Raw genomic sequence first — 25,364 nt, forward strand, 5'->3', positions numbered from 1 at the left:
TTGGTTAATTCTGCTTTTGAAAGCATTCTTCTCCTCATTGGCCCCTTGCACCTCCCTTGCCAGCTGAGTTAGGCTAGTTCTCAAGGTGCCAATTTCTTCAAGATTTTTTTGGTTCTCCTTTAGCAGGGAGCTGGTCTGCTTTTCATGCTTCTCCCTCATCCCTCTCATTTCCCTTCCCAGTCTTTCCTCTACCTCTCTAACTTGATTTTCAAAATTCCTCTTGAGCTCTTCCATGGCCCGAGCCCATTGGGTGGGCTGGGACACAGAATCCTCGATTTCTGTGTCTTTGCCTGATGGCAAGCATTGTTCCTCCCCATCAGAAAGGAAGGGAGGAAGTGTCTTTTCTCCAATAAAGTACCCTTCAATAGTTTTATTTCTTTTCCCTTTTCTTGGCATTTTTTCCAACCAGTGGCCTGACCTCTGAATGTTCTCCTCACACCCACCTCGCCTCCTGGTCCTCCCAGCCAGCGTTTGGGGACTGAGATTCAAATGCTGCTTCCCGCCTTAGGATTTTTGGTGGGGGCAGGGCTGTTATTCAGTGTTAAATTAAGTTCAGGTGCTGAGGTCAGGAGCAGGGCTGCCTCTCTGGCTCAGTTCCCTCAGGGGGTTTATACACAGATCTTCCACAATGGATCCAGGCTCCCGCCCGTTTGGGGAGCCCCTGTCCGCAGCCGCCTCTCAGCCCCCACCTCCCGGGGGGGCCCGAGCCATGGGGGCACCCCACTCCCCTCTCAACCCGCCAAAGAGACTCTCTCACCCACCCCCGTCAGTCACCTGTTGGTGGGGGGGCCCATGCCGCCGCTGAAGATCCCGCCTCCGGAGACCTCTCAGATCTGTGCCTCTCAGAGCCGCAGCCACAGCCGCTGCCGCCGCAGGTCCGGGCTGGGCTCTGCGTCTGCAGCGCTACAGACCTTTTGCGAGAGGTTTGCAGGTCCCTCTGTGGGTGGGGGGACCCGCGTGGCTGCTGGAGATCCCGTCCCCGTAGCCCTCTCGGATCTCCTCCCCTCAGTGTCGCGGCCACAGCAGGGCCACACTCCACTCCCCATCCGGCGCCCAGTCCGCGGTGCGAAGGACCCCCGGCGAGAGGTTTGCAGGTCTCTCCGGAGCAGAAATCTCCCTCGCTCCAATACTCCGTGGTCTCTGGGTGCAGAACTCGCCCTGGCTTGGTCCCCTCTAGCCGTTCTGTGGTTTGTGGGTTCGGAGCTATGTGTATGTGCGTCTTTCTACTTCGCCATCTTGGCTCTGCCCCCATAATTGTCTTCTTTAATAGCCCAGAAACAATTGAGCTTAGTACCTAGTTAACAAGAACAATTAGTTAAAATAGAAAGCTACCACATGATGTATTTTCTGTCCATTTCCCCAGGTGGTGATTTATGCCCCAAGTGAGCTTCTCATTGGCCCCATCCCACCCTACTTCCTAACCCAATTCTCAACCATAGTCTTATGTTTGCAGGCCAGGGTAGTAATGAAATACAGCAGAGGATATTGGAAAGATCATTCTGGGATCCTAGATTTTGAGTTAGAAGGACCTTGCAGGTAATCCAATCAAATTCCTTCATTTTGTAGTTGAGGACCCTGAGGACTCGAAGCCTTCCATGGCTTCTTCATTTCCCAAGGACTTATGGCTGCTGAATGAGAGCATCAAGATTGGAACACAGAACTTTTGATTCCAAGTCCTACCATCTTTCTGGTGAACTACAATTCTGTCATTACTAGCAGGCACTTAAAAAAATTTTGATAACCATTTTTAATGCAAGGTTCCACCACAGATGTGTTTAAAATGAAATGTTCTTTCAAATTTAAAAGCCATTGAAATTTATCTCAAAGGTACTTTTTACCTCTGTCTCTAAGCTCTTAAAGACCAGTGTTATTATTGATGAGTTTCTATTATAAATGGAGACATTTGAGAAAGTTTGCTTTTTATTATACAGTTTAGTAACAGAAGATTTAAAAAGCAGAGGTGGGGTAGGAAGTGGTGGAGAATCTCGTTCACCTTCTGAATATGGATAGAATTGTCTCCAATTCATCTCAGACCAAAGGATATCTGTGTCATAGACTTAAAGATGTGTGAAGAAGCCCACTTTTTATATTACACAGAGTCCAATGTCAAAGCCTCCAGAGACAGTTCTTCTTATCATCTAAACCCATTCCTTCCCAATGAGGAGACCTGGGTATGCAGCTTTCCTTAACAGCGTCCTGAATTGGGAGAGAGGGAGGAGGGGGGAGGAGGGGGAAGGATATATAACAAAATTACCAACTCTTAATGTCAAAAACCCATTTGGATCAGTCAACAAGCATTTAATAAGTGCCTATTTGTTATGTAAGCATTTATTAAATACCTACCATGTGCCAGATTGGAAGCTCACAGAAGCCCTCACCTCAGTAGATTCCTCTAGCTGGTTCAATGTTTTGGGAAGAAGGCAAAAGCGTATGATCAACACTAGCATGGATTGTGAGGGAAGAATTGCTTTTGTTCAATGAACTTTTCTTTTTTTCTTAGTGTACAGACTGAATTTTAAATATTTGAACAAAACGCCAATATCTCAGGCTTTCTCCAAAGCCCTAATTTACTTGGCAAACAAGGCACTATTGGTAGTGTAAGGCTTTTTTTTTTTTTTTTTTTGGCAACTGAGATTTGAAGTATGGGGTTATAAAACAGAAAAAGAGAGAAAAAATTCCTACCTCCTTCTGGTTAAGGAAAAACAGAATGTCTGCAGGCAGGTGGATGATTGAGAAAGCCCCTGTACTGGTGGAGAAGGAGCTTTAATTAACTTCATTTTGGCAAACATTAACTAACCTTCTTAAATGGGCTCCCAACTCAGCTTTTGAACCTTTATTATTAAGTATTCCTCATCTTCACATACTCTACGGTCCAGCCAAAGTGACCCCTTCACTGTGTGTCATTTAGAGTCCTCCAATGCCCATCTCTTTGCCTCTGTGTTGGCTGACTATCATCCATACCTAGAATGAGTTCCCTCCTCCCTCTTCTTCCTGGAATGCCTAGTTTACATCAAAGCTCAAGCACTTTCTATATGATCCACCTCCACCAGCTACCAGTGCCTCCCCCAACCCAAATTATCCTGTATCCATTTTGCATCTCCCTATATACAGACAAGAGATTGTCAGATCAGAATTAGAGCTAAAAGGGACTTTAGAGGTCATGCAACCATTCCTCTCATTTTACATATAAGGGACTAAGTCCCATAGGATTTAAAACTAGAAGAAATTAGTAGGCTGTAAATTCCTTTAAGGCAGGTATAACTTAATTTTTATTACCACCTAAGTACAGTATTGAGGAAGCAAGGTGACTCAGTGGAGAGAGAGCTGGGCCTGGAGTCAGGAAGACCTGAATTCAAACCTGGCCTCAGACACTTGCAAGCTGTGTGACCCCAGGAAAGTCACTTAACCTCTGTTTGCCTCATTCACTGGAGAAAGCAACGGTAAACCACTTTATCTTTACCAAGAAAACCCTATGGACTGACTGTATTGGCATGCTATGGTCCATGGGGTCACGAAGAGTTGGACACAATTGCATGACCAAGCAACAACAACCAGCACAGTGTTGTCATGTACATAATAGTGCTTAATAAATTCTTTTTGAACTGCTCTCCAGTCCCTTAATTTTAGATATTTTCTCTCTCCTTTCTCTCTCTCCCTCTCTCTCTCTTTCCTCTCTCTCCCATTTCTCTTTTCTCTCTGTCCCCTTTCTCTTCTCTCCCTCTCTCTTTCTTTCTCCCTTTCCTCTCTCTCTCCCCTTTCTCTTCTCTCTCTCCCTCTCTCTCCCTTTCCTCTCTCTCTCCCTTTCCTCTCTCTCTCTCCCTTTCCTCTCTCTCTCTCTCTCTCTCTCTCTCTCTCTCTCTCTCTCTCTCTCTCTCTCTCTCTCTCTCATCCCCTAACCAAATTAAATGAGTATTTATTAAGGACTTACAATGTGCCAAGCACTATGTTAAATGTTGGGGATATAAAGACAAACAAAAAAGGCAGATCCTGCTCTCAGGAGCCTATATGCTATTAGTGGAATAGAACACATAAAAAGAGAGCTGAAAGGGGGAGTGGGAAGAGAAGGTACCTTGCAAGTGGTGGGGTTGGAGGGTAGTATGGCTAAGTCCTTAGAGTCAGAAGCACAGTTTCCAGGGGAATGAAACATGACTAGCCCTAGGCACTGAATAAATATAAAATATATGCAAGGCAGTGAAATGTAAGGTAGTTTGAAAGGGAGGGCGCAACCAGTTGAGGATGAAGAAAGGCTTCATGCAGAAGACTGTGCTTGAGCTGCATCCTAAAGGAAGAGAGGGACTCTGCAAAGCAGAGATAAGGAGGGAGGACCTGGCAGATATGAGGGAAAGGCTGTGCAAAGGTATGGCATGAATGAGGAACCCAGAAAAAGCCAGTGACTGGTTCACAGAGTGTGGGAGGGGGAATAATATTCAAGGAGGGTGGAAAGACAGGGTGGACCAGGTTCTTTAAAAGCCAAATAGAGTCAGAGTCAGGGGCCATCTCCAGTCATCCTGATCTATATCTGGCCACTGGACCCAGATGGCTCTGGAGGAAAAAATGAGGCTGGTGACTTTGCACAGCCCCGCCTCACTTCAATCCAACTCATTGCAAGTCATGGCATCACCTCTCTGATGTCAAGATCCTCTTCGAGAATGAAGAACAAACAACAACAGAGTCAGAGTATTAATCCTACGGGCAATAATAAGCCATTGAAACTGGTAGAATATGGGAATCACATGGTCAAACGCATGTTGTTTTTCTGTCATTTTAATTGTGTCTGACTCTTCATGGCCCCATTTGGGGTTTTCTTGGCAAAGGTACTGGAGTTGTTTTTATAATTTCTGTCTCCAGCTCATTTTACAGATCAGGAAACTGAGGCAAACAGGGTAAAGTGACTAGCCCAGGGTCACACAGCTAGTAAGTTTCTGAGGTCAGATTTGAACTCTGGAAGATCAGTCTTCCTCACTTTAAGCCCAGTATTCTATGCACTGGGACATCTAGCTGCCCATGTACTTAAAGAAAATTCCTTTGTTAGTAGTTGATAGGATGGACTGAAGTGAAGAGAAGCTTCAGGCTCAGAGCCCCACTAGGAGGTGGCTGCAGTAATCTAGACCAGGTGATGAAGGCCAGAACTAAGGTGGCAGCTGTGTGAGTAGAGAGGAGGGTCAAATGTGAGAGGGGTTGTGAACGCAGAGATAAGTGGTGGCCCCTGATTGGAAATGCTGATTAAGGGGGAGTGATGAGTCCAGCATAATGCTGAGGTTATGAACTGAGGAAACTGGAGGAGTGAGAGTGTCTTTATCAGAAGCAGAGAAGTTTGGAAGAGGGGAGGATTGGTGCGGAGGGAACAAGGGAAGAGATTGATTTCAGTCTGCACATGTTGAGTTTAGACATCTCCAGGTCATTCACTTAGAAACGTTCATTAGGCCATTGGGAACAGGTTCTGCTTTTGCCCCCAAGAAGATTGAGGGCAATTTTTATTGCTTCTCAGCAGTCTCCCAAGAGACTACAGCGTGTCATGTGCAATCTTTGCCTCAAACCTGAATTTTTATTCACATGGTTCAGGTTCAAACTTGGAGAGTTTCCAACAATTGTTTGATTAAGGCTCAGCCTATACCCAGGGCTTAGACCCTAGGAACATCTATCTACATTTGCTTTATTTCTAACTTTCCACCAGAACTCTTCAGTTCTCCTGCAAGTTAATGGGCTAACAATAAACATATAAATATAGAACAGTTTTATTTTAAAACATGTGAAGAACAGAAAATGTGTTAGGCTACCTAGAACACAAATAGCTATGGGGTTATCCTTCCTTTCTTCCTAGATGCCCTGCAGAGCTTTATCCCAAAGCCACCTAGCCAAGCCCTTGGTGCACCGGCATTGCAAGTTCCTCAGCCAGCATACTTCAAACTTCCTTTTCCCAGGGGTCTGACTTCCCTTGTTCTGAAATCTGCTGCTTTGTGCCCACCCCAGCTTCCAGCTTTACATGGAAGAATCCTTCCTTCCTTCCTGCACTCAGAGAGCTGATCAGGGCCATAGTCTCAGTTACCAGGAGCTCCAAGAAAGATGGGGAAGTCATAGCCTGTCTTTATCTCTGCCTCTTTCATTGTCCCTGTCTCTCTGTTTCTGCTTGTCTGTCTCTCTCCCCCTTCCTCACCACAGACATACACATGAACAACACGGACACACAGAGGAACAGTGAAAAAACAGATGAAGGCCAAGATAGAAATACTTCAGGAGAGCAGGCCTGCAAATAAGAAATAAGTTGCACTCAGCCTTAAGTGGGGTTAATCAGGGGAAGCTTCCTAGGGAAGATGAACTCTGAGATGGGTTTGGAAAAGAAGGAGAAGCACGTATACAGATGGGAGGGGTGGAGAGGGTATTTTCAGGTGAATATGGGAACAAACAAGCTGAGAATTCAGCGAATGGGATATAGATCACTTTAGCCAGGATGGGAAGCCTTTGCAGAGAATTAACAGAACTGCCCCCATGGATTTAACAAGTTGAAACGGGCCAGATGTCAGGTAGGGAAAATGTCCGAGAGCTGATCTTGGCAGCCCAAGAGAGATTTAGCCATTGGTATTTCTTGGCTTTTCTATCCTTGTTTCTCCCTGAATTCCATCTGCCCCCTGATCCTGGGCAAGTAATTGGGCTTCTGTTTGCCTCAGTTTCCTTAACTACAAAATGAGAATAATAATAGCACCTAATTCTCAGGGTTGTTTTGAGGATCGAATTCGATTATGTTTGTAAAGCATTTGGCACACAGGAGGTGCTTAATAAATGCCTGTTTCCTCCCTCCCTCCTTCTTCCTTCCCTCCCTCCCTTCCCTCCTTCCTTCCTTGCTTCCTTGTTTCCTTCCTTCCTGCCATCCTTTATTCCTTCATTCCTCCCTAGTATAGTCCCTCGGCCCATCAAGACCTGGAAAGGAATACATAAAGATGTAACAGTTGTCCACGTATCCATCCAAGGAAAACTGGGAGCCAGAGGAACAGAAAGCTTAATGAACAGTGACCACTGGGCTCAGGTATTTTCCATACTTTTGATGGGTAGCAGAGCTACCCATCTCCAGTGTGCAATGAGAAATAGGAAGTATTTGGGCAGGGGGAAAACAAATTGAACTCAGCTTTGTAACTCGTCCTGATTCAGACCTTCACAGGATGTCAAGGACTTTAGTCTGAAGTGTGTCAAACTATAAGAATATTAGAAAAATAGGATGAATGGGGGTATGTCCATAGACACAGAGCCTATGCTTGCTCTGGGAACCACACCTTCTAAGAGGCTTTGAGTTTTCAAAGGCATTAAAGAAAAACTGGCAGAGGACAGAATTGGAGAAGGTAGGGGGTTCACTGGGTAGGGAAGTGAAGAAAACGGAAGCTGTGTCCTGATCTTCAAGGATCATCTGATTCTCATACCCAGGAGAAACAACAGTACTTTATACAATGGCTCCATAGTCAGAAACTAACATGTAGCTCTGCTGCTGTGTGGGCCTTGAGGTTTGCTTCTCTTACTGTGGCATGGAAACAGAGTGGTCAGCAGGAAGCTGAGCCTAGCTCTCCCCCAGACACCCATGGCAGGGGAAGTATGCTTATTTAATATAACCTTTGACTTACCTTGCTCTCCTTTTTTCATTAAATGACTTCTACTAATGATTTCACATGTCAGACTGGTTTGGTCTACCCCACTGGATGGGGGCTCAAACAAGAGGTGAAAACCTGCTGGAGCAAGACAGCACCCCAAAACCTAGGGAATAGCAAAGCATCCCAGAATCATGTAGAAGCCTTTGGGACGTGTCCTACAATGCATGCCATGCAGACTGCCAAACTGGATAGTACTATTTTGAAATATCCACTTTCTTTGGCAAAATGTGCCCAAAACAAGGGAGCCAATGTAGACACCAATGTAGTTTCCAACTTTCCCTGCCCATGGTTTCCCATCTCTTAGAATCCCAAGCCAGTTTCTTTTCCAATAATCTGTGTCAACAGGAAAGTTGAGGGCACTGATCCTGGCAGGGAGAAAAGGGAGGCCTTGTTCGGCGAACCTACAAGTTGCATAATCTCACTGGGCTTGTCTACATTCATGCCAATGACCAAGTAACTGAGGGAATTGAGAGATATTTTCCTAGGTGAAGGATTCTGGCAATTTAATCCAGGAAGCAGTTTGGAAGAGAAACCTCAGGCTGCTACAAGGAGAGGGAATGAGAATGAGAAAAACAGGGTGATTCTCAGAAAATGAGTCTAACTCTGGTAGGGGGAGTCTTGAGGTTTGTTCTCAGGGGAGGTAGAGAGATGTAGGATTTGAGATAGGAGGTAATGATCATGACCAGAGGCAAGGACCAGTGGAAAGATCCATTAGATTGGTCTCTACCCTTGGTATGACTCTTAAAAAAGAAAACAATCTGGGAGATTATGAAATTATCCAGCATTTCACAATACATTCTCTTTGCCTAAAGCATTTCACCATCACTACTAAGTCTCTAGTTCCTTTTTTTGGGAACTGCTTGATTCCTGTAAACTAGGATGGGCTTGAGATGGACAGGAGTTGAGTGGAGATAGATAAAAGGGAAACCAGGAACTGGGAGAGACCATCCAGGAAGCAGGGAAGCAGACACACATACCAGCAGCAGACTCACAGGCAGTGTGCAGCCGACACCGACAGCAGCACAGGTTTCTGGTGTTCTGCATTCCAGCCAAGATGAGTCTGAAAGCAGCTGAGATAGGTCAGTGAGGAGCCAGTCAAGAGGAGCTTGGAAATCTGGATTTTCAGGGGTAAAGTTGCTGTGTGTGGCTTCCACTTCCATGAGGACATCTCTGGAGCCCAGCCTCTCACCAAGTTGTTCAAAGATAGCCATGACTGGTGTCAGGACTGGGCTCCAGAGATACCCTGGGGACAATGGCCACATGCAGCTTGTCTGGGTGAGGAGGAGAGGGCTAGGCAAATACCTGGTGAAACCCAGGATGAATAGCTCCTTCTCTGACAGCATTTATTTCCTTCCAGGTTTCTGTATCTTGGTGTTGTTCCAATACAGTAAGTACTTCCTGGGATGCGATGGGAGAAGAGTTTGGGGGGAAGGGAGAAAAAGTGAAAATGTATATGTGGCGGAGTGGGGTTCAGTCGTGGGGAACCTTTTCCTTCTTCTGCTTCAAGGTAGCAACTCAGACCGAGGCAATGACCTTCAATTCAATTCAATTCTGCATATTTATAAAGTGCCTACTATGTGAGAGGCAATGTGCTCAGCACTGGGGAAACAGATAAAAAGAAAACATTCCTTGCCCTTAAAGAGTTTATATGCTCTGGGATTCAATTTTACCTAGAGCCAAGAGGCACTCACAAAAAGATAATATGGCAAATAGTCTGAGAGGTAGCTTTGCTCTAGCTTCAAGGGTACTCATCAAACAAGCTCACACTACAACAACTTTCCTCTTCTCTCGTCCTCTTCTCTTCTTTCTCTCGTCCTCTTCTCTTCTTTCTCTCCTCTCTTTTCCTCCATTTTCTTCTCTTTCCTCCCCTCCTCTTCTCCTCTCCCCTCTCCTCTCTTCTCCTTTCCCTTTATATACCACCTCTTCTTCCTCCTTTTCAACAGAGGACTTTGCCTCATACTTTACTGAGAAAATAGATCTCATCTGCCATGAGCTACCTCTTGTCCCCTGTTTTGCGTTTCCAAATCACTTGCAATCTGGCTTTCATCATTCAACTTAAACGGCTATCTCCAAAGTTAACAGTGATCTCTTAATTCCCAAACCCAATGGTCTTTTCTTATTTCTTATCTTTCTTGATCCCTCTGCAGCAGTTATTTTGTTTTGTTTTTGAGACTGGGTCTCCCTGTCTCTCCTAAACTGAAGGTTCAGCAGCCACTCATGACTCAATACCACCAAAAACAACATAGATTTGCTTGGGAGCTTGACCAGGTCTTGCTTCCAACTTGCTCCCAGAGGCTCATCATATTGGTGCCAGATTTAGTGCAGATAGCAGATTGGCTCAGCCTGCAGATATTCCGAATTTTCAGACTCAAGTAATCCACCAGCCTCAGCTTCTCAAGTGGTAGGGATTACAGGTGTGGACCACCAAACATGGCCCTCTGCAGCACCTTCCTCCAAGACACCCTCTCTTCCGGGTTTTCATGACCCTGGTTTCCTTGATTCCTCCTTTTTGTCTGGACACTCCTCCTTTGCAAGACCACCATCTTGATCCCATCTCTGATGTGTGTGCTTACACATGGCTCTATCCTGTGCCCTTTCTACATCTCTCTTTATACTTTGTCTTTGAGATCTCTTCAGCTCCCCTGGGCTCAACTATCACCTCTATGCAGATGACTCAAAGCTTATAAAGGCAGCCCTAGTCTCTCTCTTGAATTCTTGCCCTACCTCACCAATTGTTTATTGGACATTTCCAATTGGATGTCTTCTAGTCATCTCAAATAATAATAATTATAGCTAGCACTTTGAGTGTTTTACAAATATCATCTTACTTTGTCCTCATGATAACCCTGGGGGGGGAGGAGAAGTAGGTACAATTATTATCCTTGTTTTTGCAGATGAGTAAACTGAGGCTGAAAAAGGTTTAGTAACCTGAGCAGTAAGTGTCTAAGGTAGGATTCCTCATGTCAAGGTGTTACCCATTCAACCACCAATCTGCCTCAAACTCAACATGTTCAAAACAGGACTAATTCTTTTTCCTCTCAATCCTCCCCTCTTCCTGATTTCTTTATTTTTGTGGAGGATACCACCATCCTTCCAGTCACTGAGGTTTGCAAGCTCAAAGGCATCCTCAATTTTTCTGTATTCCTCTACCCATTATATCTAATGGATTGCCAAATCTGGTTAGTTCTACCTTCATGATGGCTCAATTATCACCCCCTTTTTTCCACTCGCATGACCATCCCCCTAGTTCGGGGCCTCAGAGCCTCTCATTTGAATTATTGCAAATCTCTTGCTTTTCCAATTCATCCTCTAAACAATGGTTAAGTTGATATTTCATTCCTAAGGCATAGCTCCAACCATATCACCCCATTCAAGAAATGTTAGAAGCGTCTTATAATCTGAGCACAGTAGTAGGTGCTTAATAAATACTAATTGATTGAAATTCTAAGTGCTTCATTTGACTTTTAAAGCTTTTCTCAATTTGTCTCCTTCCAGGCTTATTCAATGTTACTCTCCTTCATGCATGCTACATTCCGGTCTAACTGGCCAGCATTCTGAACCCTGCCACAGTATGTCACATATGATCTCCACACTTTTGCATATGCTGGATCCACCATACCTGGAATTCTCTCCCTCCTCACCGCCACTTCTCAACCTCACCAGCTTCTTTCATGGCTCAGTTCAGATGCCCCTACCAAACCAGGCTTTTCTTAATCCTTTCAGGTGTTAACTCTTCCCTCTCATTTTCATATGTTGTAGTTCCTAATCTGTAGAACAGGTTATTTCTAACCAGTTAAACAGAAGTTTTTCAGGAGCAAAGTCTGTTTTTATTTTGACTTTGCATCCCCAGCAGTTAGCAAAGCTCCTGGTGTGAAGCAAGTATTTAATAAATGCTGGCTGAATGAATGAATGAATGTATCTGTCTTCCAGCATTCCTATTTTGTCAAATACCTTTTTCAATCAATTAATGTGTATCCTCCCTTTCAAAATTCACTGTCACCCAGAACTTTCCTTAAGTGAACTCATCTGCCACTCAAACCCTCTTTGTTCCATACTTAGTCTTTAATTTCCTTTGGTCCACACTTCCTTGGTACCCTGCACTATATTACTATGATTTTTTCCCTACTGAACTCCTCACAATCAGAGATGAATGAAGTCATCACTGTTGTGTCTACTAAAAATTTTTGTAAGCTTTTGGCATGTGAGATACGTTACTGGGGGAATGACTTTATGCTGAGTTTTGCTTTACTGAGTCAAATGCCTTATGGTAAGCAACAAACGAACATGGCAGGATACTGTACTCTCTGTGCTATTCACTCAGGTAGGTGATTGTGAAAATGCAGTACTCATCGATCTGGTGTTCATCAGTAATTGGCTGTCTTCTTCATAGCCTTTTTGGGGGTAATAATATCACTAACAGGGACAGCTAGAAAAGAGTCAGGAAGACCTAAGTTCAAATCCAGCTTCAGACACTTGTTAGTTCTGTGATCATGGGCAAGTCACTTAATCTCCACATCGATAAAATGGAGAATGTACTGGAAAAGGAAATGGCAAAATCACTCCAGTAGCTTTGTCAAGAAAACCCCATGGACAAGTTCATGAGGTCTTATAGAGGTGGATATGACTACGTGACTGAACCACAACAATATCATTAAGTCAATTTAATTTGGATGTTTATATTAACCACATTAAATATCATATTAAATGATATTACACTGCAGTTTTTGAGAATAAGAATTCAAGAATTACACCTCCCCTATTAAGTTGACTCCTCCCTGAGGATGGGAGTTATAACTTTCCTACCAGCATAGGAGGTTCCCAAGATTAGGGACCATATCCATTCCTCCCTCTAGATATGCCCCCATTCATACTCAAAGGTCTTGTCAATGCTCATCTTACTGAGTTTTCAGAACAATAATTCATGAGCTCCTGCCCATACATCTGTTTTCTGCCTCTCTTCTCTTAGGCTATGCTTACAAATTGGTCTGCTACTATACCAGCTGGTCCCAGTACCGGGATGGAGATGCTGCATGCCTTCCAGATAACATTGATGCCAACCTCTGCACCCACATCATCTATAGCTTTGCCAACATAAGCAATAATCAGATTGATACCTGGGAATGGAATGATGTGACACTCTATGAAACTCTGAATGAACTCAAACAAAGGTGAGTCATCCAGGTCTCTCTCCCTTTCCTCTTCCTGGATGGGACTAGACAAAGGAAAGGGACACAAGATGATAGTAATCAGAGTGGGACAACTTTTTTTTTTTTTAACCCACTGGCCAAACAAATGTACCTAATGTTAGACACCTGAAGCAGATTCTCATGCCTGATACTTCAAGGGCTCTAAGCTTGGCTTGAAGAATTCTATTGGGACAGAGAGAAGGTCAAGAAGAGGCATCTGGGACAGAGCTTGTAAAGCTTACCATATTGTCATGGGAGCCATAAGAGTAGAGGATTTAGATCCAGAAGAAACTTCAACAATCAGCCTTCTAGATTCCTCATTTTACTAAGGCCTAAAGACAGATAACTTGGCCAAGGTCACAGACATAGTAAATAGCAGGGTTAGGATTCGAGCCAAGGTCTTATGACTGGAAATCCAAAGCTCTTCCTGTCACATCACATTCAAGGTCAAAGCGGGATGCAGGTGGAGTTTCTGCTACTCCCCAGCAGACCCCAAGAAGACTGACTCCTTCGCTGGAAGTCAAGTACTAAACACCTCCCAGGAGTGCTCCCTCTTGACTATATGGATGATTCCTGGTCAGGGAATGGGCACACTCCCAGTGCTATAAGATCAGTAGCTGTCAACCAATAGCAGATATTTATGAATTGAGAGAACTGACCAGATGGTCACCATGATTCTACTGTAGTCATCTTAAAGTTTCTTTCACAAGATATAACAGAAAAAGCTACTGGAGATAGGAGTAACTGCCTTATAAAGGAGTCAGGATACATAGGGTTAAATCTAGGCTCTGATTCTTACCAGGTATATGGCATTAGGCAAATCATTTAACAGATTTTTCTCCATCAAATGAAGGGGTTAGACTAAATGAGACTCAAAGGTCCTGTCAGCTCCAAATCCTACAAATGCCAGTGGTCTTCAGTTGCCCCTTGCTCCTGGCATGTATTGACAAGTCTAAAACTGGACATTTTAGGAAGCAGTAAAAGCTCTGCAATCAGAGGCCCTGGGTTCAAATCCTCCCTCTCACACTAACCTCCCAAAGATCAATAATTCCTTCTGGAGCATCCTAGAGAGGTGGCTATCCAGGATCTTCCTGAAGACTTCTGCCAAACCCTGTCCTTCTTCTCCCTTTCCCCACAGGAACACCAAACTGAAGACACTCTTGTCTGTGGGTGGAAGGAGCATGGGTACCAAGAGGTAAGATTTCATACTCTCTAGACAGTCTTATCTGCCCATTAACCTCTCATCCCTTATGTCCATGAGGTAAAACAGAAAAGAAGGTGGGGAAGTAAGGTTTTAGATGGTCCTGCTCTACACTACCCTGATAAGAGTACATCTGGAGTACTATGTTCCATTCTGGGCACCACATCTTAAAAAGGACATTGACTTAACTGGAGGAAGGTGATCTAGATGAAGAGGGCACTGGAAAGTGTGCCATCCAAAGAGTGATTGAAAGAATTGGGAATGTTTCACCTAGAGAAGAAAAGATGTAGGGTGGATAATAGCTGTCTTCAGATATCTGAATACCTGCCTTGTGGAACAAAGATCAGAGCTATTCTGCTCAGATCCATTGGACAGAGTTGAGAGATTTAAACTATGGAAGGAAAAATTCTTAATAAATAGTGCTGTCCAAAAGGCAATGGGTTGCTTCAAGAAGAGGCTAGTTTCCCATTAATGGAAGCTTGATGACTGAACACTTAGCAGAGTGGTAGTAGCAGAGGTTCTCAGGGGACTTAGAATCACAATGTGTCAGAATTGAAAGGATCTTCAAAGGTTATCTGGTCTCAGAAAGAATATTTTGTATAAGAACTAAGACAATTGGTCATTCAGTCTCTGCATGAAGACTTCCCAGTCACAGGGAATTTACTACTGCCCACTCTAGGTGGTGAAGAATGGATATTCAGTCAGTCAGCAAATATTTATTATGTATCTACCATGTTCCAGGCACTGTACTAAGACCTGGGGATACAAAGAAAGGCAAAAATCTGGTCCATGCTCTCAAAGAGCTCACAATGTAATGGAGAAGACAAAGGAAAATAACTACGTACAAACAAGCTATTTACAGGATAAATTGGAGATAATCAACAGAGGAAAGACACTAAGCAAAATTAAGGAGGACGGGGAAAAGTTTTCTTTCAGAAACTCAGGGATTTTAGTTGAGAATTGAAGGAAGCCAAGGAAGTCAGGAGACCAGGAATGAGGGATTGCCAAAGAAAATGCTTGAAGTTGGGAGATGGAGTATATGTGTGAAGAATACAGACCTAAGATGTAGGGGCAAGGGAGTGGATATGAACCTAAAGTTAGACAGTCACTGTAACCAGCTCAAAGTGACCTGAGCCAGGTAAGATTAGTCAGGGAAGGTTTCCTAGAGGAGGAGAGGTTGGAGTTGAGTTTGGAAGAAGCAGGACAGGATTTGGAGGAGGAAAGGTTTGATGGAATTCCAGGCAGTGGGTATAGTCTATAGGAAGACTCAAAGATGTGAATAGGAGATGACAAGAAACGTTCTAAGATCATGAAGGAAGAAAATAGATACAAGCAATGACTAATTAAAGGGGGCTTTTGGTGGAGGAATTCTGAATTAGTGTGCTAAGTACATTGCCTCCTATCAGACATTCAGTACTCTGTGGTTCCAGACTCCTCCATTCCCTCAGAAACCTGACTTAGACTAGAACAGTCCTTTGATAGATAGAACCTTAGATGAGACAGAACAGTATGGTGAAAAGTGTGCTGGGATTGGGGCCAGAGGACCTGAGTTCAAATTCTGCCTTTGCTGTTTGCTACCTGTGTGAACTTAGATACATTACTTAAATTTTCCAGGCCTCAGTAAATGAGGGGGTTGAATCAGGCATACTCCAAGGTCAATTTCAGCCCTAAATCTATGAACCTAGAGCTGCAAGAAGCCTTAGAAATCAATGCTTCATTTTACAGAACAGGAAACTGAGACCCATAGAAGGAAATGACTTGTCAAGTCATCTAATGGGTGAGGACAGTTATATAATGAATGAGTGAGTCATATAGTGAGCCAGGACCAAAAGCAAATGTCTTAAATCCCAGTTCAGAACTTTTTTTTTTCTGTTTGCCATGATGGAATTCTCAAACCTTTCTGCCCTGAACTTATAAGGGGGGGGGGGGGGGGGCGCGGTATCTAGGTTCTCTGACATGGCATCCCGAACTGAGAGTCGAAGGACCTTCATCAACTCAGTCACAACATTCCTGAGGATAAACAACTTTGATGGCCTGGACATAGCCTGGCTCTATCCAGGACAGAGAGACAAAGAAAACTATAACTTATTGCTTCAGGTATGGAAACCCAATGGGGTTGGAGGGAGTGGCGAAGGAGAAGGTTATGAGGAGCTGGGAGGAGGTCAGGACAAGGGTCTTAGTAACTGTCTGGAGCTGTTCTCTACTTCTGCGGAGGACAGAAAAAAGGAAACAGGCTTAAACTGTAGCAGATGGTATTTAGGTCAGACATGGGGAATATTTTTCTAACTTCATAGGCTGAGTGACTCTAAAATAGAAACAAGAGGCTGTCAGTCAATTAATAAGCATTTATTAAGTGCCTATTATGTTCCAGGCACTGTGGGAAGTTCTGGAGATACAAAAAAAGGCAAAGAATTGCCCCTGTCCTCAAGGAGTCCACAATCTAAGGAAAGAGACAACAAAGAAACAAATGTTCACAAACAAGCTATACATAGGATACATAGGAAATAATCAACAGAAGAAAGGGAACTGTTAATGGAGGGAAGGCACAAGTAGAAATTCTTGTTCTATAGATATTACAGAACAGATCTGTCTGCTGGCCTTGGTGTACTAGAAGCTGGAGAGTATCTATTCTAGGTTTACAAATCTCATGAGAAGAAAGGGCATTCATTACATGGTGTTCTTTCTCCCTCTGTTTTGAGGAGATAGGAGATGGTTGGAGATACTGCCACCTTTCAATTATTGACTTTAGCTCCCCTACCTCACAAGTTTAGCACCTACCTTCTAGTGCTATTGTGAGGATCAAATGAGATAATATTTTTAAAGTGCTTAGCGCAGGGCCTGGCACATAGTCCTTGCTTAATAAATGCTTTCATTCCTTCTTTCCTTCCTTCCTTCCTTCCTTCCTTCCTTCCTTCCTTCCTTCCTTCCTTCCTTCTTTCCTCCCTCCTTCCCTCCCTCCTTTCCTTCCTTCCTTCCTTCCTCTCTCCTTCCCCCCCTTTCTCCCTCCCTCCCTTCCTCCATCCCTTCCATGGCACGTGATTAATCCCACGCTACCTACCACCGTGCGTACATCCGAGTCAGTGAGGTCCAGTTCTAATTTGGGGACATTTACATCTAGGCCCTTAGGAGAAAATCTCTTTAAGAAAAAAAGACCTCAACACAAAATTCAGTAAAATTGCCCTTTATTTCATGTTATATGTGCTAGGGAAGCACAGCCTCATTTTATTAGTTTGAGCAAAACAAAATTAGACAGGAAAACCTACTTCCCCCAAGAAATCATGAATATTGAAGTACTACAGTCCAAAGTGCCTGGCCTTGGAGTCAACAGACCTAGGTCCAAATCCTGCTTCTGATACTAGGCGACTTTAGACAAATCACCTAATCTCCCGGGGCCTCAATTACTTTGTGTAAAATGAGAGTTTTGACTAGAGAGCTCTGAGGTCCCATGGCATTCTAGATCTATGATCCTTATGTAGGAAGGAATTTAAGATCATTCGCCTAGTTTGAGTTTTTCCATGCCACTCTCTAATTCTAACTGAGCAGATAATTCAGAGTTGGCATTCATGAACAGATTTAAATAGTCTCTTAGGTAAAAAAGAGTGGGTAGGGTGAAATGAAGACCAGCCCACAGGGAAGTTGTAGGGTTTTGGAAGAGTGAGGAAGGCAGGTTGGATCAGAGGCTCCCAGGACATCATTGGTATAGGGAATATCTCCTTTTAGGAAATGGCAGCTGAATTCTCCAAAGAAGCTCAGAGGACTGGAAAGGAGAGACTTCTGCTCAGTGCAGCACTGCCAGCTGGGAAGATAACACTTGATGCAGGTTATGACATCCCCAAGATCTCTGGGTGAGTTTTCCCTCTTTGGTCTCTCATTTTCCCCAGCCGGCCTTCCCAAATCTCTGCTCCCCTGATTTCCCTCCCTGATCCTGTCCAATCTAGCTATTAAACAGTTAGGGCAATGAACCAGGAAGCAGAAGATCTGGGTTTTAGTCTCAGCTTTGCTACTAATTCCACATGACCTTGGGAAGGTCACCAATGTCTTTGTAATACCACCTGTCACAAGGAGACTCCTGCCTTCCCTTGCTCACAGCTTAAATTCCAGTCATGGGGAACAGTTTCTACCAATGCTTGGAGAAAGAAGATGAAACATTAGGGAACTTATTCATAGGAGTATCGAGAGGATCAGATAAAACAAAGAAACAAATTGTATACACGATGGTAACCTTCACAGCAAAGATGGTAGTGGCATGGTGGTGGTGGCTGCCATGGGGAAAGTAATGCCAGTACCTTACCTTTGAGTCAGCTTTGCAGTTTACTGAACTTTTTCATATATTCTTTCCCATTTGGAGAAGTTGAGGCAAGAGACAAGAGTCTTCAAGGACAGGAATTTTTTTTCTCAGTCTTTTCCATCCAGTTCAGCAGACACCTACTAAGTGCCTACTATGTGCAAGGCACTGCACACACTAGGCATTGGGCATACAAAGATGAAAAATCTTGCTCTTAAGGAGCTTCAGTTCTTCTGAGTGGATAGGTACAACATGAACATAGAAAATAAAACAAGGTAATTTGAGGAGAGAGGATGAGAGCATTAACTACTGAAGGGATTAGTCAGTCAATTAACAAGATTTTATTAAATGCTTACTATGTGCCAAGTACTCTGATAAGCACTGAGACTACAAAGAAAGGCAAAAACACTGTCCCTGTCCCCAAGACATTCTCTTAAAAATCGATTTTATTGATATCTTTTACTTTTATATGGCTCAGATTTCCCCCTCTACCCCTCCCTCTCTCCCCTCCCAGAGGAACATCCCTCATAATAAAGAATTTTTTTTAAAGCAAGACAAAGAGGAAGAGGGAAAAAAATCAACCAAGTCAATAAATACATAGAAAAAAATCTGATATTCTATCCATCCATTATGCCCTACCCATCCCCTCCCTCCACCCCCACACCTCTGCAAAGAAGGTTGGGGAGGAGCATGTTTTCTCATTTCCCAATAACCAACTTCACTTGTTTTGTGGCATTTTTTTCTTTCTATTTACACTGATGGAGTCATTAAAGAGCTTACATCCTTTTAAATTTTTATGGGGGGGGCGGTTGTAATTGGGATTTTTTTCAATTAAATTTAATTTTTTTTCAGTTATCGAGAATTAATTTTTCCCTCCCATCTCCTCTCTCCCACTTAAAAACAATTAAAAAATCTTTTCAACAAATATAAATTGGAAAGCAAAAGCAAAAAAAAATCTCCAGATTGGCCATGCCTCAGCATGCGCATCTCCTTCTGTGCCTTGAAGGCATCCCCTCTGCCATTCTTCTTCATTGAGAGGGGCTTACATTCTCATAGGGGCTGCCTTGGTACTGGGTGGTAGAGTTGAGGAGGGAGAATCTTTCAGTCATGGGAAAGACTTGCATGGTTTCCGAACAATGGGAAGTAGGAGGTTGAATTTGGGGGCGAGTGCTCAGTCCAGCTTGAATATAATGCCAAGAACACGAAGGGAAGTCATTTGAGACAAGATTGGAAAGAAAGGTTGGAGTCAGACTTTGTAGGGCCTTAAATGGCAGATTGAGAAGTTTGGATTTTATCTTGGAGGTAATCAGGAGCCATCTGAAGCTTTTGAACAAGGGAGTGACATGGTCAGAACTTTTCCTAGGAAGATTATTTTGGTGGGGATTAGACATGAGACATAAGAGATTGGAAGCTGAAATACAAATTAAAATCTTTTTAAAGGCATATAATCACATATAAGATATATTATGTATGATCAGGGAAGAAGTACAGAGAAGTGATGAACAGATGAGCGGACCTCAATACTACATTCTTCATTACACATTCAAGCATTCAATCTTCAGTCTACTGACACCATCCCCTCTTGCAAACGTTAGTGAGTCAGTCATAATAAACAGATATTTATTGCATGCCTACTACATGCCTTGCACTGTGTTATAAGGGCTGGAGAAACAAGGAAAGGCAAGAGACAAGGCCCTAGGCACAGGTTCTAGGGGAAGTTCACAGTCTATAATGGGGGAAGCAAAATACAAACAGCTATGTACAAATAAGATTTATACAGGCTAAACTGGACATAATAGTAGAGGGAAGGCATAAGCACTGAAGATTGGGAAAGGCTTCTTGTAACGTGAGATTTTAGCTGGGACTTGAAGCCAGGAAAGCCAGGAGGCTGAGATAAGGATGGAGAGAATTCAAGGCATGGTAGATTGTCCTGGGATAATTCCTCGTCAGGAGAGGGAGTTTCTTGTACAAGGAACCACCAGGAGACCAACGTCACTGGATCCAAGTATGGAGGAGCGAAGTCAAATGTAAGAAGACTGGAAAGGTGAGGAGTTAGGTTATGAATGACTTTGAACTCCAAACTGAACCAAAGGGATGGGCATTTAAACATCTGTTAGATTCAAATGATTTTGTTTTTTATCCCAGTTGGGGTAAAAAAAAAAAAAGCTTATCATGGCAAATATGATCATAGCAAATCAGATTAGATAATTTATGTAAAGTGCTTTGAGTGTCAGTTATTATACATATGAAAATGTCTGCACTTCTTTTAACCCTTTCCCCTGCCACTTTCATGTAAATTAACCCTTCTTTATCCATGCTTCTAGAGAAGAATATAGCCTTAGAGTTACAATCCTGAGATCTCTATCCCTGAAGAAGATACTTGGGTCCTGCAGCCCCCAGGTTCATCTACTAAAATGAATTTGCCATTCCCTAAGCTTCCACTTATCACCAGGTTGGTGAGTGGTCCAGAATCCCCAGTTCAAGTTAGCCACAGACACGTAACTGGAAATAGGTTTCATTGGTTAAGCCAGGGGTTTTTTCTGCTCTCTGAACCTCCACTAACACTCTCCTCCAATGTCTAATTTTGAATTAGAGGTGACCCTGGTTTCCCAAAGTCTTTGCCAGTGGATCTGGCAGATTCTACCATCCTTGAAAAGCTTTATGGATATGGGCATAAGAGATGGTTACATATTTGTGATTGGAAAACTAGTCAGGCTCAACTCATGTTACCTGTTATATGAGGCCTTTCCTGGTCCCTCTAGGCGCTAATACAGGCCTCTCCACCTAATGATATAACCTGTGTCTAGGGCCTTACAAACTTTAGTGCGCCATAGAAATGTTAGCTACAGCTAGATGCTACATTGTTTGTATTAGCGTAACTGAATATGTACAATTTCACCCCAATAAAACAAAAGTCACTTGAGGGCAGAGACTATTTTATTGTCTTTTCTTGAAATTCCAAGCACTTAGCACATGGTTAGCACTTATAAATGCTGGTTGATTAACTGATTGATCTTCAACACCCAGCACACGGTAGGTGGTTAATAAATGTTTATTAAATTGAATTGAAATCAGAGAAGTTCATCACAGGGCTGACTAAAGGAAGAAGAATTTGTTTGTCATAGGGATTCACAAAAACTGTCTGCTGAGTTATAGAAAGATTTTGACCTGTACTTGTAGGAGTGTTCATGAGGACTAAATCTGAGATCCTGGAGGGAATAGACTATTCTTATCTGAATATATAGTGATGTGGCCATCCCCCTTGGACCATGAGCTCCAGTGGTTAGGGACTTGTCTGGGTAACATCTTTGTCCCATCTTACCTCATACAGTAGAGCTTGAGTTTTGTTAATGCCTGGTGATGATGGTAGCATGGAAGATGATGGCTACTTTTGACTCCCTCCCTCCTAACCCAATCTAATCCACTACCATCCTTGCTATAGGAGCTTGGATTTTATCAATCTCATGACTTATAACTTCCATGGACCCTGGGAAAAGACCACAGGACACCACAGCCCTCTGTACAAGGGAAAGAAGGATAATAAATACAACAATGTTGTGAGTACCATTTAAGGTTGGGGGGGAAAAGAGGATGGTTGAAAACACAGAAGTAGCTTGGTAGGGCAGTATAAGGCACTGCAGAATCCCCCTGGTGGTCAATAGTCTAGTCCACAGGATGGGCAACATCGTATAATAGAGAAAGCAATGCACTTGGAATCAGATGGCCTGAGTAAAGGCCCCAGAGGATGATTTTGCACAAGCCACTGGGCCCCATTTTCCTCCTAGCCAGATCACTGTTAATAATATTCTTTCCTTTCCTACCCAGAGATATGCTGTGGACTACATGCTGTCAAAGGGGGCCCCAGCCAGCAAACTGATCATGGGCATCCCAACCTTTGGGGACAGTTTCACCCTAGCCTCTTCAGACACTGAAGTTGGAGCAAAAATATTGGGACCTGGGACTGCAGGACTCTACACCAAGGAGCCAGGGATCCTGGCCTATTATGAGGTAATCAAAAGAAAGGGTAAGCAAAGTCAGAAGGAAGAAGCCTCCTTCCCTACCACTTCCTGCTAACCTTTTCCAACAATCATCTTCTTCACTAGACTTGGTACATCTGATGAGTGGAGAGAAGAAGGGTCAAAAACCTTCTCATAGGTGAGAGTAGGTGATGGCAATGGGCTAATGCCCTTCCTCACAAGGTCCAGATCTACATTTACAGTGTGGTTAGACTTAACTCCCTAATTGTGTGTGCACGTGGTCTCCTCTATATAAACTCCTTGAAGGCAGAGGTTTTTATTTCTGTCTATATTTTCCTCACCTCCCATAGTTCCTGGCACATAGTAGGTGCTTAATACATGCTTATTGATTTATTGACAACTATCACCTTTCCCTCCCTCCCCACCTTCCAACCAGAGAAGAGCCCCACAGTCTGTTGTAGAACCAAGCTCAGAATTCCCCCCTCTAGGCACTTTGCGTGTCATTTGGCATGGAAGTCAATCTGGATCACTGCGTGTCAACCAGGTCTAGGTGTTTCTGCTACATGCAGAAGTGAGGGCCAGAAAAGAAAGGGATTGAGAATAGTGGACACACAGTCCTAGGGTCTATTCAGTTGGGGAAATTCTCAACTAGTACCTCTTCCTTTCTTTTTTTCTCCCCTTTTAGATCTGTGAATTCCTCCCTGGGGCTGCTGTTAATCGGATTTTGGAACAAAAGGTCCCCTATGCCACAAAAGGAAACCAGTGGGTGGGGTATGAGGATCAGGAAAGTGTCCGAGTCAAGGTAGGGGCTCCTTTGGTGGGTTCAGGAAGGAGGGAGAGGGGAGGATAGACAACATCCCTGTTTCCAGGGTGAGAGATCACGGGGCTGAGTCTTCAATGACTCAAGTTGCGCTGCTGCCTCATCCCACCCTTCTCTTCAAAGATGGTATATAGTTCAATATTATATACACACACACACACACACATATATATATATACAAATGTGTATGTGTGTATATATACATGTATGTGGGTATGCATATGTGTGTCCATATATATGTATGTGTGTGCATATACAGGCACACATATACGTATATATATGTACACACACACACACACACACACACACACACACACACACACACACACACACCCTCGTTTCTTCTGGGCATCAGGGAAGGGAAGTATATGTATATGTATACATACCCTGTCCATTATTTCTTCTATTCTGCTAGGTACAGTTCTTGAAGACCAGGAAGCTGGCAGGAGCCATGGTATGGGCGCTTGACTTGGATGATTTTGAGGGCACCTTCTGCAATCAGAAGTCCTACCCCCTGACAGTGGCCATCAAGAATGCTCTCTTCTCTACTTAGACCCTGGAATGCCATCCACGTCTGCTTCTCATCCTTTCTTCTTTTGCTCTGGGGTCAGAGTTCAGGTGTAATCCTCTCTCTCTCTCTGTGTGTCTCTGTCCCTCTCTCTCTCTCTCTCTCTCTCTCTCTCTCTCTCTCTCTCTCTCTCTCTCTCTCTCTCTCTCTCTCTCTCTCTCTCACACACACACACACACACACACACACACACACACACACACACTACCACCACCACCACCATCACCTTTACTCCAACTGGGAGTAAGATCTGGGTACAGGGAATGTTTCTTATGGTGAGAAAATGCCTTTGGTCATAAGAATGTCTGCTAAAGGTCAAATATACTCCTCACTTCTGTTCTCTGCTTCAGGGGTCCCTTTGGAGGTTGGGAGAGTGGGGAAGGGACAGTCAGGGAGGTCTGAAGCCCAGGATGAAGTCTGGCCACACAGTTGACCCTCAATGAAAATTTGATGATGGATTGCATGTGTTTCCATGTCCTGGAGCTGTCCATGGGCTGATTCCTAAGCCCCCTGGACCTCAAGCCCTAGCCATTGATAGATATTCACTCAAAAGTCCAGAGTGTCAGCCTTCCCTCTCAGTCCAGGGCCCTGTCCTAGGGCGATCATCACACAAGCCTCTATATAGTCTTACTTGTTCTCCTTAGGGAAGAGATTTGGCCTTCGCCTTGGAGCATCTTCTTTTCTACTTTCTTAATCCCACTATTTATTTGAACAATAAAGAGAACAATTCAAAAATCTACTTGAGCCTCAGTCCATCTCTGTGCCACTTTCCTTTCCTAAAAGCTCCTTTCCTAAAGCACTCCTCCCTACTTCTCTCCTGCCACTCACATTTCAGTCTTTGGTTCAAAGAGAAATAGTACCAACTGAGGAAAGAAGCATAGAACCCAGATATTGGGGTTCATATGACCATAGAATGTTAAAGCTGGAGTTAAACACTATCTCGAATTGGAATGGGCTACCCAGAGGGGTGATGGGTAGGTTTCTCCTCCTTGGACATCTTCCAGCAGAGGTTAGATAAAGGACTAGTTGACTATATTATAGTGGTTAGTGCTTTCAGGTATGCTTGTAGTGGATAACTACTAAGGAAAGAGATACCTCCCAACTCTTCTATGGCCTATGATTTCTGTGATTTTGAGCCCTTAGAGATCCTCCGTCTAAGTCAAGTACCTCATTTTACAAGAAGAATCCAAGTTTCAGTGCTTAAGTGACTTGCCCAAGCTGACCCAACTCATATGAGTTTAGATTTGAACCCAGACTTCTATGATTCCAACTCCACGGCTCTGTCATGGAGTACAAAGGAAACCACCAAATCTCCCTACCTCCCCTAGGTTCCACTCTCCTATTCCTTTCTACATCCTGAACTTTTAGTCTCTGTTCCGCTCCACTCTCCAGGGCTCCCCTACTGTGATGGCCAAACCTGATAAATGGAGCCCCTTGGGGCGAAATTATGACCCCTACACACACACACACACACACACACACACACACACACACACACACACACACACACACCCTTTTCCACCTAGAGGTATGGGCTGGATAAACCCAGTATATTAGCTGCTGAGTGTTGATTTTCCCACATCCATCCCCTTCTCTCTACCTACAAGGCTCACTTACTTCATCACCTTTCACCTAGAACATTGCAGAAGCCTCCTAATTGGGCTTCCTACCTTCAGTTTGTGGGCAGCAAAGT

General features: G+C 43.7%; 1 protein-coding gene across 1 annotated transcript; it reads left to right on the plus strand.

The window, feature by feature from the left end:
* Nucleotides 1-8,470: 8,470 nt before the first annotated feature.
* On the plus strand, nt 8,471-24,410 carry CHI3L1 (chitinase 3 like 1). The gene is made up of 10 exons (XM_072648153.1): nt 8,471-8,713; nt 8,992-9,021; nt 12,601-12,802; nt 13,959-14,015; nt 15,968-16,118; nt 17,742-17,866; nt 21,749-21,863; nt 22,132-22,314; nt 22,969-23,085; nt 23,519-24,410. The coding sequence occupies exons 1-10, from the start codon at nt 8,689-8,691 to the stop codon at nt 23,654-23,656; spliced, it is 1,143 nt and encodes a 380-aa protein (XP_072504254.1). The 5' UTR covers nt 8,471-8,688; the 3' UTR covers nt 23,657-24,410.
* The last annotated feature ends 954 nt before the right edge of the window (nt 24,411-25,364 follow it).

The sequence above is a fragment of the Notamacropus eugenii genome, chromosome 2 (assembly GCF_028372415.1).
Source record: "Notamacropus eugenii isolate mMacEug1 chromosome 2, mMacEug1.pri_v2, whole genome shotgun sequence".
NCBI classification, from domain to species: domain Eukaryota; kingdom Metazoa; phylum Chordata; class Mammalia; order Diprotodontia; family Macropodidae; genus Notamacropus; species Notamacropus eugenii.